This window comes from Oncorhynchus tshawytscha, linkage group LG20 (assembly GCF_018296145.1).
Source record: "Oncorhynchus tshawytscha isolate Ot180627B linkage group LG20, Otsh_v2.0, whole genome shotgun sequence".
Taxonomy (NCBI): Eukaryota; Metazoa; Chordata; class Actinopteri; order Salmoniformes; family Salmonidae; genus Oncorhynchus; species Oncorhynchus tshawytscha.
Genome location: NC_056448.1, coordinates 35,969,331 through 35,979,317, shown reverse-complemented (window position 1 = coordinate 35,979,317; position 9,987 = coordinate 35,969,331). Strand labels below are relative to the sequence as shown.

General features: G+C 42.2%; 3 protein-coding genes and 6 non-coding genes across 10 annotated transcripts; 1 reads left to right on the top strand and 8 right to left on the bottom strand.

Moving 5' to 3' along the window:
• Window positions 1-152: 152 nt before the first annotated feature.
• surf6 (surfeit 6) lies at window positions 153-2,437 on the bottom strand. Its single transcript, XM_024381749.2, has 4 exons — window positions 2,095-2,437; window positions 1,660-1,890; window positions 1,406-1,488; window positions 153-1,255 (listed from the first exon to the last, which is right to left on the bottom strand). The coding sequence occupies exons 1-4, from the start codon at window positions 2,183-2,185 to the stop codon at window positions 557-559; spliced, it is 1,104 nt and encodes a 367-aa protein (XP_024237517.1). The 5' UTR covers window positions 2,186-2,437; the 3' UTR covers window positions 153-556.
• On the top strand, window positions 2,434-5,088 carry LOC112220104 (surfeit locus protein 1). Of its 2 annotated transcripts, none has more exons than XM_042302588.1 (9): window positions 2,434-2,518; window positions 2,803-2,866; window positions 3,008-3,135; window positions 3,225-3,307; window positions 3,433-3,624; window positions 3,747-3,819; window positions 3,900-4,062; window positions 4,281-4,362; window positions 4,501-5,088. In XM_042302588.1, the coding sequence occupies exons 2-9, from the start codon at window positions 2,824-2,826 to the stop codon at window positions 4,562-4,564; spliced, it is 828 nt and encodes a 275-aa protein (XP_042158522.1). In that variant the 5' UTR covers window positions 2,434-2,518; window positions 2,803-2,823; the 3' UTR covers window positions 4,565-5,088. The 2 variants fall into 2 exon arrangements, with proteins under 2 accessions (XP_042158522.1, XP_024237523.1); XM_024381755.2 differs by having other exon boundaries at window positions 2,488-2,648.
• A 235-nt stretch (window positions 5,089-5,323) lies between these two features.
• Window positions 5,324-9,208, bottom strand: rpl7a (ribosomal protein L7a; the record flags this gene model as incomplete). Its single annotated transcript, XM_024381396.2, has 7 exons — window positions 5,324-5,611; window positions 7,313-7,382; window positions 7,616-7,746; window positions 8,004-8,083; window positions 8,285-8,425; window positions 8,717-8,866; window positions 9,082-9,208. Coding segments are annotated over 7 exons (804 nt in total), but the record flags the coding sequence as incomplete, so codon positions are not given.
• Window positions 7,454-7,523, bottom strand: LOC112220422. Its single transcript, XR_006079498.1, has one exon. It is a non-coding gene; the product is annotated as a small nucleolar RNA SNORD36 (small nucleolar RNA).
• On the bottom strand, window positions 7,840-7,916 carry LOC112220445. The gene has a single exon (XR_002948879.1). It is a non-coding gene; the product is annotated as a small nucleolar RNA SNORD36 (small nucleolar RNA).
• LOC112220421 lies at window positions 8,156-8,227 on the bottom strand. The gene has a single exon (XR_006079497.1). It is a non-coding gene; the product is annotated as a small nucleolar RNA SNORD36 (small nucleolar RNA).
• Window positions 8,547-8,615, bottom strand: LOC112220427. The gene has a single exon (XR_002948861.1). It is a non-coding gene; the product is annotated as a small nucleolar RNA SNORD24 (small nucleolar RNA).
• Window positions 8,951-9,019, bottom strand: LOC112220426. Its single transcript, XR_002948860.1, has one exon. It is a non-coding gene; the product is annotated as a small nucleolar RNA SNORD24 (small nucleolar RNA).
• A 66-nt stretch (window positions 9,209-9,274) lies between the features above and the next one.
• LOC112220423 lies at window positions 9,275-9,349 on the bottom strand. Its single transcript, XR_002948857.1, has one exon. It is a non-coding gene; the product is annotated as a small nucleolar RNA SNORD36 (small nucleolar RNA).
• Window positions 9,350-9,987: the final 638 nt, after the last annotated feature.

Sequence of the window (9,987 nt, the reverse complement as noted above, 5' to 3'; positions counted from 1 at the left end):
ACCTTAGTGTTTCATTTGTTTACCTAAACACCCATTAATAGGCCTATGAATCAATCAATCAATCATTCTATAAGAGTCAGTGTGCACCACATATGGCAATAACGTGTTTCCAATGCTATTTGTGTGGCGCTTTCAAACAAAGAAGTACAGGGTAGTTAATATGGGTATATTTCTTAAGTTCAATTACATTTATCAAAACATTGACATTCAATATAGAGAAATCAGATGAAGTCAGGTATTTTAAACTGAAGCTTACACTTTCAATACAGGACATCCTTGGCATGTGTCAACCATTGCGACCAACAGAATAAAAAGTTAAAAAGCAAGCATTGATTTGACAAAGAGCTCTGGTTATTCAAACCTTGAGGAACCCTGTATTGGGTCTTTGCCCTGTCCAGTGGCTTTTAACATAAGTCCAAAGCATTATGAATATTTTGTGGACACTGGACAAAGCACCATACCACAAAAAAGCAGTAGAGCTCAATCAAAAAGACATGTTCATCAATTAATCAGTCCATTTTCCACAACCCTCAGCTTGACCCTCCTCCCCATCCACCTACACCTGAGCCTTCTTCAGGTCTTCAGGCAGCACGCGGCCCCTCTTCCTGGCCCGGTCCTTTTTCTTCTCCACTTTGCCCTTGTTGTTCTTTTGGATGTTCCTGCGTCTCTTGTCCTGTCGCCTTTGCATCTTCTCCACCACCGTCTCGCTGCGCTCCGTCCACTTCTTCTTCCGCTGCGAGCGCATCTTCTCTTTCCTCTTGAGCGAGGCCCTCAGCAGGTTCTCGTCATCCTTGATCTTCAGACCCTCTGCCTTGTACAGCACATTGGTCCACTTCATCTTCTCCTCCTGCACCTTGGCCTTGCCCTCATCCTTCTCCCGCAGCTCCTCCAGCTTAGTCTTGCGAGCCTCCACGCGCCCCAGCAACTGCTTGTAGTTCTTGCCCACCAGCGGTGTCAGGCCGCCTTTTATCCGGTTCTTCTTCTCCTTCTTCTTCTGCTCTTTGTCCAAGAACCCACCATCGCCCAGCTCCACCTTGTTGAAGACGATGGCTGTCTCGTCCCGCTTGCCCGCAGCTGGTGCGGTGGGAGGAGGGGCCTCTTCCCTTTTTATCTCAGGCTCATACTCTAAGCCAGCTTTCTCAGCGAGCTTCTTAATGAGGAACTCTTTACGCTTCCTCTTCTTGCGCTCCCTCTCCTGCTTTCTCTTCTCTCGCTTCTTCTGCACCTCCTCAGAGGATGGGTCCTTAGGGGTTCCCTACGGGAAGAAAAGGGGATGGAAGGTTAGTTGTAGGCTATATCAACAGAAATGTGCATTGCCAAGTCATGACAGTCAACTGTGGATCGGTAATGAGACATTTTACCGCATGTAAACACTGAACAACCCCTTAGATAACCTAACACATACCTGCCCACGAGACTCCTCAATCTTCTCATGAAGTCTCTGCCGTAGAATATCTACCGTGGAGAATTTAGTACCCGGCTTTCCACCTTCAGGGTGAGAACAAAAGTCAGTGAATAGTACAATAATGTCTCTGACATGGCTATTACACCATTTATATTGGACCTAGACAAAAAAACAAAGAGGAAAGGCAAGTATCACCAGAAGATGTGAGGAAGTTGAGCATCATTTGTGGACTGGACATCAATATATAACTTTACCTTTGGGCTTCTGTTTAGTCTCAACCACCACCCCATTTGGAACTGTAGCTTTTGAGATCTTCTGTTCTACTACACCAGGTGCTCTCTGTGCTGGGGTGATGGCAAGCTTCTTGTTAGGCTTCAAAGGTAACTTCTGGTGTTTCGCTACGTTGCTGTTTACACTTATCTGTTTGTGATTGGTTTTGTTCCTCTTCTTTGGAGGGCCAGCCACACGTCCACCTTGAAAAGGGACTTCATTCATGAAGAGAGACAACATGTTAGGTTGTATAAGTACAGATGAAAATGCCTATACATTGGAGGGGTGTTTATTTTTAAGTCAGTGATGCTAGAGGTTCATTGATTAACATCAGCAACCATCTAAAATGTATTCAAAAACAATTGTCATACAAATTAAAACATGCAGCCAGCTAATAGATAGAACCTGAAAACATTTACCATATGGCCTATTCCTTGGTTCTTGCTGTTGAGCACATACTTTACTCGCCAATTTCTGAAGGTATGAGTCCTTTGAAGCAAGACTTGACATTTCTCGAACAAAAAAAAAAATCGACAACCACGAATCTGCTAACAATAAATAGCCACTAGCTAATGTAAAGTCCCTCTTCAAACAGAAAGTACGAGCGAGATGTTGTAGGTCATCTTTCTGATACCTTAACCAATGGTGAATAAATAACTTTACTTATGATGATCAAAATAAAATTGCAACATTTGCTGTTAAAATGACAACCAAAGACAGACAGCATTAAAAGTACTAGCTAGCTACAAATGCACGTGTACAGACTGAAATTGGCGTCACATTGAAGTCAGGTTGGACCGGATGTAGTTACATCAAACACAATCCCTCCTGCACACAGGACATGTAAGTTATTTTGCCAGTTGCCTCGTCAAATTGACTATCTCTGTGTGTTTACCATATTTCAGTAACTATGGGCAGTTTAACAGTTATGTTCGCGTGTTCTGCTAAGACCTTGAAGATGATCAAAAATAACGTAAGTTGATATAGCTACAGTACATGGCTACTGTATTTCATTTTTAAGAACTAAAGTTAACTGGCGTTAGCTAGCTTTGCTGTTGCATAAATTCCAGTGACCTACAGTTTGACTGCTGATGTAATGATGTAGGTGAATGCATTTCTCTTTTCAGTCCCATGCAATTTGTTTCAAGATGACTCTATTGCCACGACTGCCTCTCTTCAAACAATCAGAAGGTAATGTTTCAGACAAATTCATAGCTAGCAAACTAGCCACGTGATTCAATGGCCGAAGCTTACCATTTCATAACGTTGATTCGTAATGGTTATAGCTCTGACACCTTTCCAAACACTCCGACACCTTTCCAAACACTCCAGGCAAGTGTATCAACTTTGGTCGACTGTCAAGCTCCACAGCTGCCAGTGCAGCGAAGGGAGAGGACTCCTTCCTCAAATGGCTCCTGCTTCTGATCCCTGTCACCACATTTGGTCTTGGGACATGGCAGGTATGGCTCCATTAAACAGTAGTTCAAGTGGCAGTACCTCTAGAATGGATATGACAAATTATACTGACCTAAGCAACTCTTCTACTTAGGTGAAACGTCGGGAATGGAAAATTAAGTTAATTGCAGAACTGAGAAGTCTTACCGCCGTTGAACCCATTCCTCTTCCTATTGAGTGAGGAACACATGCACACACAAGTTATCAGACAGATAATTACACATAATTATGTTGTCTTGATTTTTTTTAGTTCAGACTGGAAGTGTTTGTAATGTTCTTGTTTATATGTCTTTGCTTCCTAGTCCTCTGGAGTTGAACAATCTGGAGTACAGGAGAGTAAAGGTGCGTGGGCACTATGACCACTCCCAGGAGATGTACATCTTACCACGCTCACCTGTCGACCCGGAGAAAGAGGCAAGGGAGGCAGGCCAGCTGTCATCCAGTGGAGATACTGGAGCCAATGTCGTTACCCCGTTCTACTGCAGTGACCTAGGGTAAGAGACACACACACACATCGCAATTGCTGCTACCAGTATGTGTGTGTATGTGAGAGCTCCAAAATGTTAAGACATTATTGTCTCCTTACACTGTTGACATTCTTGTATACATTTCACAGGATCACAATCCTTGTAAACAGAGGATATGTTCCTAGGAAGAAGATCAAACCAGAAACCAGGATGAAGGGACAGGTAAGGCCCCCCCATAGTCATTGTCTAATTCAAGACTCAGTTGTCATGGGTGATGATTTTGTCATGGCGCTGCTCTGTAGGTGGATGACGAGGTTGACCTGGTAGGTGTGGTGAGGCTGACAGAGATCCGCAAACCCTTTGTGCCACAAAACGACGTGGAGCGCAACCGCTGGCACTACCGCGACCTGGAGACAATGGCTAGAGTCACAGGGGCTGAGCAGATCTTCATCGATGCTGACCTGGGTACAGCTCTCAGTATTACCCTATTTAGACAATACACTTTGATTTAATTGCATGGTATATGAGAAAATAAGGTATGTGAAAGACTGAATGGTGATTAACATTCCCTTCACCTGAGGTTTGGAATAACAGTAAATCCATTTTTTATCCGAAGTGAGTTGGTAGTGCGTGTTTCATTGCGAATGAATGAAAAGCTAAGGTTTGTTGGTTAATATTCTCAGCCAGCACAATTCCGGGTGGACCTATAGGAGGACAGACCCGAGTCACCCTAAGGAATGAACATATGCAGTACATTATGACGTGGTAAGTTGTCATTTTTCACATCAATTACTGTCATTTTTTTCTTCACTGTGAGCCTCTATGGCTTGCATAACTAAAAGTAGAACTAGGATCACTTGAGCTGTATGCATATCCAATGAGTGCTTCTCTTCCTCTCTGTAGGTATGGCCTCTGTGCAGCAACCTCTTACATGTGGTATGCCAAGTTCATCAAAAGGATTGTGTAAAACACCCTGCAATGGCTTGAGTAGTGGAAATTAATATGTTTGTCATGAATATACCACAGCCAGATCATGGCAGTATAGAAGCTGCTGTAGGTACTTAATGTCTAGGTTTTATTTGACAAATGTACACTTAAATGCAACATGTAAAGTTGTTGGTTTCATGAGCTGAAATAAAGACCCCAGAAATTTGACACCAGTATTTCTCTCAAATGTGCAAAAATTTGTTACAACCTGCCTCAACTGCAGCCCACTTGTAGGCGAGCGGTTTACAGACGTAAACATGAAGTGCCCCACAATGGCATGGGCATTCATAAGCTGTGGACAACAAACAATTACATTTTTATAATGGCAATTTGAATGCACAAAAATACCATGAGCGAGGCCCATTTTTTTGTTTATGCATATCTGCATTCCTAGTCATGTGAAATCCATAATTGGCCCAATGAATGATGTCCAAAGCAATGAAATTGCATGTTTAAGTAGGATTGTTGTGCATATGAAGTATCCTAATAAAATAGCAAACTGCATCCAGTTGTCATGTTATGATTGGGTGGTTTAAATATATTCAGGCCTGAGCTGTGCTATTTCAAGTAAAGCACACACAATGTTTCTGCTGGGTAATGCCACCTTGTTGCACCACCAACAGTGGCCTTAGGTCAGCAAGTGTAATACACCGAGGAGCACCAGTAGTCCCACTTTTTGTCCAGGTAGTTCTCCTGGCATCAGAAATCATACCAATATGTTAAACATGATTGGCACCAATGGTGTATGATCATTTATTTTATAGTTTCAATACACATACAAAATGTGCCACTACCGTTGACATTTGAAACTCATGTGATCAGCACAATATCCATTTAAGGTTCACATGCATAACATAGGGGTTCTCCTTGGACAAAAAACAAGAGCATATTTCTTGAGACATTTATTTTGATATCAAACAATTTATCCGAGCTTGGTGGCCAGTTCCTTGGCCTTAGCCTTCTCCAGCTTGGCAATACGGGCTGTGGACTTCGGACCCATGATACCACCTCCCCAGTGACGACGGATCTAGAAGAGGAAGCACATTGTCATGAGTTCATTTAGTGGGAACCAGGTTAAATTAAGTCAGTTCAGGGAGACAAAGTGGTGACTCATGTGCTTTAAGCTAGATCCCCCTCAAGTTAAATACACGTTTTTTTGGGGATAGGGGGCAACATTTTCACTTTTGGATGAATAGCGTGCCCAGAGTGAACTTCCTCCTGCTCTGTCCCAGATGCTAATATTTGCATATTATTATTGGATAGAAAACACTGAAGTTTGTAAAACTGTTTGAATGATGATTGAGTATAACAGAACTCATATGGCAGGCAAAAACCTGAGAGAAGATCAACCAGGAAGTGGGACATCTGAGGTTTGTAGTTTTTCAAAGCTTGGCTCACCAAGTACAAATTGAGATATGGATGAGGTTGCACTTCTACTAGATGTCAACCGTCTTTTGAAACTTGAGTGAGGATTCTACCATAAAGGAGGGGCTCATGAGACCTGTTTGAGTCAGTGGTCTAGCATAGTGCCTCTGTCATGACGCGAGCTCCCGACAGAGTTACCTCGCGTTCCAGTGCTTTATCTGAAGGCAAAGGAACCCCCCCGAGTGTAACATTATTGATGTTTTATGTTAAACATCCTAACGATTGATTCCATACATCGTTTGACATGTTTCTAAAAAGGACTGTAACAGAAGTTTAAGTTTTTGTCTGGATGAAATGCTCACGCCTCATGAAGATGGATTACTGGGCTGAACACGCTAACAACAAGTGGCTATTTGGACATACATGGAACAAAGTCATTTATTGTCTACCTGGGATTCCTGTGAGTGCCTTCTGATGAAGAGCAAGGTAAGTGAATATTTATGGTGTTTAACTTTTTTGATTCCAAAATGGCAGCTATTCCCCTGGTTGTTTTGGGTTCTGAGCACCGTTCTCAGATGATGGTTTTTTCGTATTACATTTTTTTTTTAAATTAAAAATCTGACACCGCGGTTGCATTCAGGATAAGTCTCTTTAATTCTGTGAATAACAGTTGTATCTTTTATCAATGTGTATTATTAGTATTTCTGCAAAAATCACAGGATGTTTTGGAACAAAAACATTACTGCACGTAAGGCGCCAATATTAACAGGTTTTTGGATATAAATATGCACATAATCGAACAAAACATACATGTATTGTGTAACATGATGTTCTATGTTCTGATGAAGATCAAAGGTTAGTTATTAATTTTTATCTATATTTCTGCTTTTTGTTGACTCCTATCTTTGGCTGGAAAAATGGCTGTGTGTTTCTTCGCCTTGGTGGTGATCTAACATATGTTGTGCTTTAGCTGTAAAGCATTGTTATTTCATTTTTTATTTTAAATCTGACACGATGGGTAGATTAACAAGATGTTTCTTTGATTTACTGTGTCGGACTTGTTAATGTGTGAAAGTTACATATTTCCCAAAAATATTGTTTAATTTCGCACACTTCATTTTCAGCGGAATGTTGTTGAGGTGTTCCGTTAGTGGAACCCCTGCGATAGAAAGGTTAAGCTAATTTCATCAATATTGTTGGTGGGTGTCAGCATTGCTGTTAAGACAGCAAATATTCATTCCCATCTGCAAAAGCCAAAAATGAACCCACAAGAAAATCCATCCATCTTCAGGACCCAGAAACAGTGTGGCTTGACTACTAGTCAATATTGACAAAACGGTAGCTGATCAGACTGGCCACTCACCTCCTCATATCGGTCATTGTAGTTGGTCTTGATGGCTTCCACCAGCTTGGCAAGGGAACCTTTGTCTTCACTGAAAAAGTAGGAACATGTCAGTGCATCGCCAAAGTACAATTGACATCCAGGTGAACTGCTCGTAAACCTTTGGCTCAGGGTTAAAAAGCTCATAAAGCCACACGGTTGTTCAGTTGAAGAAATTCATACATCATCGCCAAAAGGATTTCATATATTTTTAAAAAGAGCACAAGTGCAACTTAGAGGTAGGCCTCAGTGCATCAATGTTTGGCTTTGCCACTTGCTACTCACGGGTTTGTCTGTGTGAAGGCGACTGAGGTACAGGTCTTTCTGTGCACCAGTCTTCCCAGCCTGGCCTTGCCTTTGACAATGCAGTAAGGGACGCCCATCTTGCGACACAGAGCAGGCAGAAAGACTACCAGCTACAGAGGAGACAAGAAAAATGACTAGTATCAATATCTGTGGACAACACATTTCTGGCTGTGCCTTCTCAACTACAATACAGGGCAGCGGTCTTCGCTCAGAATTAAAAAGCTCGTATGTTTTGATCCACATAGAGGATTCAGGTGAAGAAATTCAAGCATCATTGCAAATGACCACATATGCCCACAAGTAATAACAGCCTGCTAAAGCGAACCCATACAGCAAGAAACAAGCCTACCAAGTTCAGTTGTCTTACCTCAATAGGGTCCACATCGTGGGCAATGACCACCAGCTGGGCCTTCTTGCTTTCCACCAGAGTGGTGACAGTGTTCACACCTATGAGAGAATTCAACATTGATATCAAACCCACATTCAACAGTTGTTGAAATAGTCAAACAATTCACGGCTTATGCTCAGGGTTAAAAAGCTCAATAAAACTACATGATTGTTTCAGGTGAAGAAATTCAAACATCATTGCATCAACGCCAAAGTATGTATAATTTATTTTCTTTCAAAAGACCTCAATATCTGCCTCACCTGCACGGAGAACAGGTGGCCTCTTTGTTGGGGTGTCTCCCTTTCCAGCAGCCTTCTGTTCAGCGCGGGCCAGCAGCCTCTGCTTCTTCTCCTGCTTGGTCTCCGGCCTGTACTTGTGGGCCAGCTTGAACAGCTGTGTGGCTGTGAGGGAAATAGAAAACCAGTACATTAACTGTCTCTGGGACATAACAGAAAACATGACCTGCGACTCAAAATGTCTCAAGTTAGAGATCCACACGGATAATTTTAGGGTCTTCTAAGGTGCATCAGTGATCTTGGTGGGATGTCAACATTGCTGTTCAGATAGCAAATATTATTCACATCATCTGCAAAATACCCCACAAAATAATTCATTCAAGACCCAGAAAAAATTACCCACAAACAATACACAAATCAACAGCAAAATTGATAAATGCATGCAATGAGAAGTACCAGTCTGGCGGTCTAGTGCCTGGGTGAACTGGTTGATCGCTGGGGGGACCTTCAGACGCTTGTACAGGATGGAGCGCTGCCTCTGCAGGCGGATGTAACGGGGCCATTTCACAAAGCGTGTCAAATCACGCTTTGGCTGGATGTCCTGACCTATGAACAAACATGGGAGATTAGTGCATCCAATCAGTACTGCGTAATCAGAAAAGTCAAAAGCCACTATAGTCATGGAAGAAGTGCATCAGCGATCTTGGTGGGTTGTCTGCATTGTTGTTAAGATAGCAAATATTCTTTACATCATCTGCACAGGCAAGACAGAACAGTTACTATAAATCAAATACAAATCCTGAAAGGTTCACTTTACGCACCAATGCCATAGTTCTTTGGCCTCTTCTCAAACAGGGGGTTGACCACTTTCTTGGCCTCGTGCTTTTTGGCCACCGAAGGGGCTGGTGCCACCTTCTTCCCCTTAGACTTCTTGCCTTTAGGCTGTTTTTAAAAAAGTAGACTGGTCAGCATACATGACAGTTTATTCAAAGACATTTAAACAATAGTGTGGCTTTAGCTCAGGGTTAAAACGTTTGTTTTTAATCCACATATAATATTCAGTTGAAGAAATTCAAAGCATCACAGCAAAAGCCAGAAAACAAAGACTGTTCCGTGGTTATAACGAAAAGTTCAAAGGAAGCTACACATCGTGACATGCAAGTTGGTTAATCAACACAAACTTTACTGCGAGGTAAGGTTAGTTATGGATAGCAAGCCAGCTAAGTAATCCAACCAAACTATTAATTTACATCACTCGTTAACTATCCAAACAGGCATTTGACAATTTGATGTAACATTACACAAGGCCAGTATCCCCTTGTCTATGCGAAGTGACTGCAAGAGGGCAGGCACCGTAGTTGGTTAGCAAAACGGGCTGAAGCGAGGTTAGGCCTACTACTTGGTTGTCCATCTAGTCTTTTACTAGTCTTGTACACTACCCGCCACAAGCGTGAAGCGGTTTATACGTGCATACACTGCATTTCAGCCGCACAGTCGGACTCCGAATACATTAATTAAAATGCTGTACTAAGAGGTCCCGTGTGGATAACGTCACCGGCAATATCACTGCCAATTCATGAGTTATCCGATAAAACAGCTAAATATTACCACACCATTCAAATATTAAATTGGTGCTTGTGTTATGTATACCATACTACTATAACGTTTATCAGATATCACAGCTTTAGAAAGAAGATGACGAGGGATGAAAACATCTAGATTTCCCC

What these genes read in the sequence shown, in the direction of transcription:
- surf6 (XM_024381749.2), bottom strand. Translation starts at nt 2,185, where the DNA reads ATGTCAAGTCTTGCTTCAAAGGACTCATACCTTCAGAAATTGGCGAGT. An exon ending in GACTAAACAGAAGCCCAAAG is followed by an intron (nt 1,489 to 1,659) that starts GTAAAGTTATAT and finishes CTCACCCTGAAG; the next exon opens with GTGGAAAGCCGGGTACTAAA. An exon ending in TTGAGGAGTCTCGTGGGCAG is followed by an intron (nt 1,256 to 1,405) that starts GTATGTGTTAGG and finishes TTCTTCCCGTAG; the next exon opens with GGAACCCCTAAGGACCCATC.
- LOC112220104 (XM_024381755.2), top strand. Translation starts at nt 2,586, where the DNA reads ATGGGCAGTTTAACAGTTATGTTCGCGTGTTCTGCTAAGACCTTGAAG. An exon ending in CCCATTCCTCTTCCTATTGA is followed by an intron (nt 3,308 to 3,432) that starts GTGAGGAACACA and finishes TTTGCTTCCTAG; the next exon opens with TCCTCTGGAGTTGAACAATC. An exon ending in AAACCAGGATGAAGGGACAG is followed by an intron (nt 3,820 to 3,899) that starts GTAAGGCCCCCC and finishes GCTGCTCTGTAG; the next exon opens with GTGGATGACGAGGTTGACCT.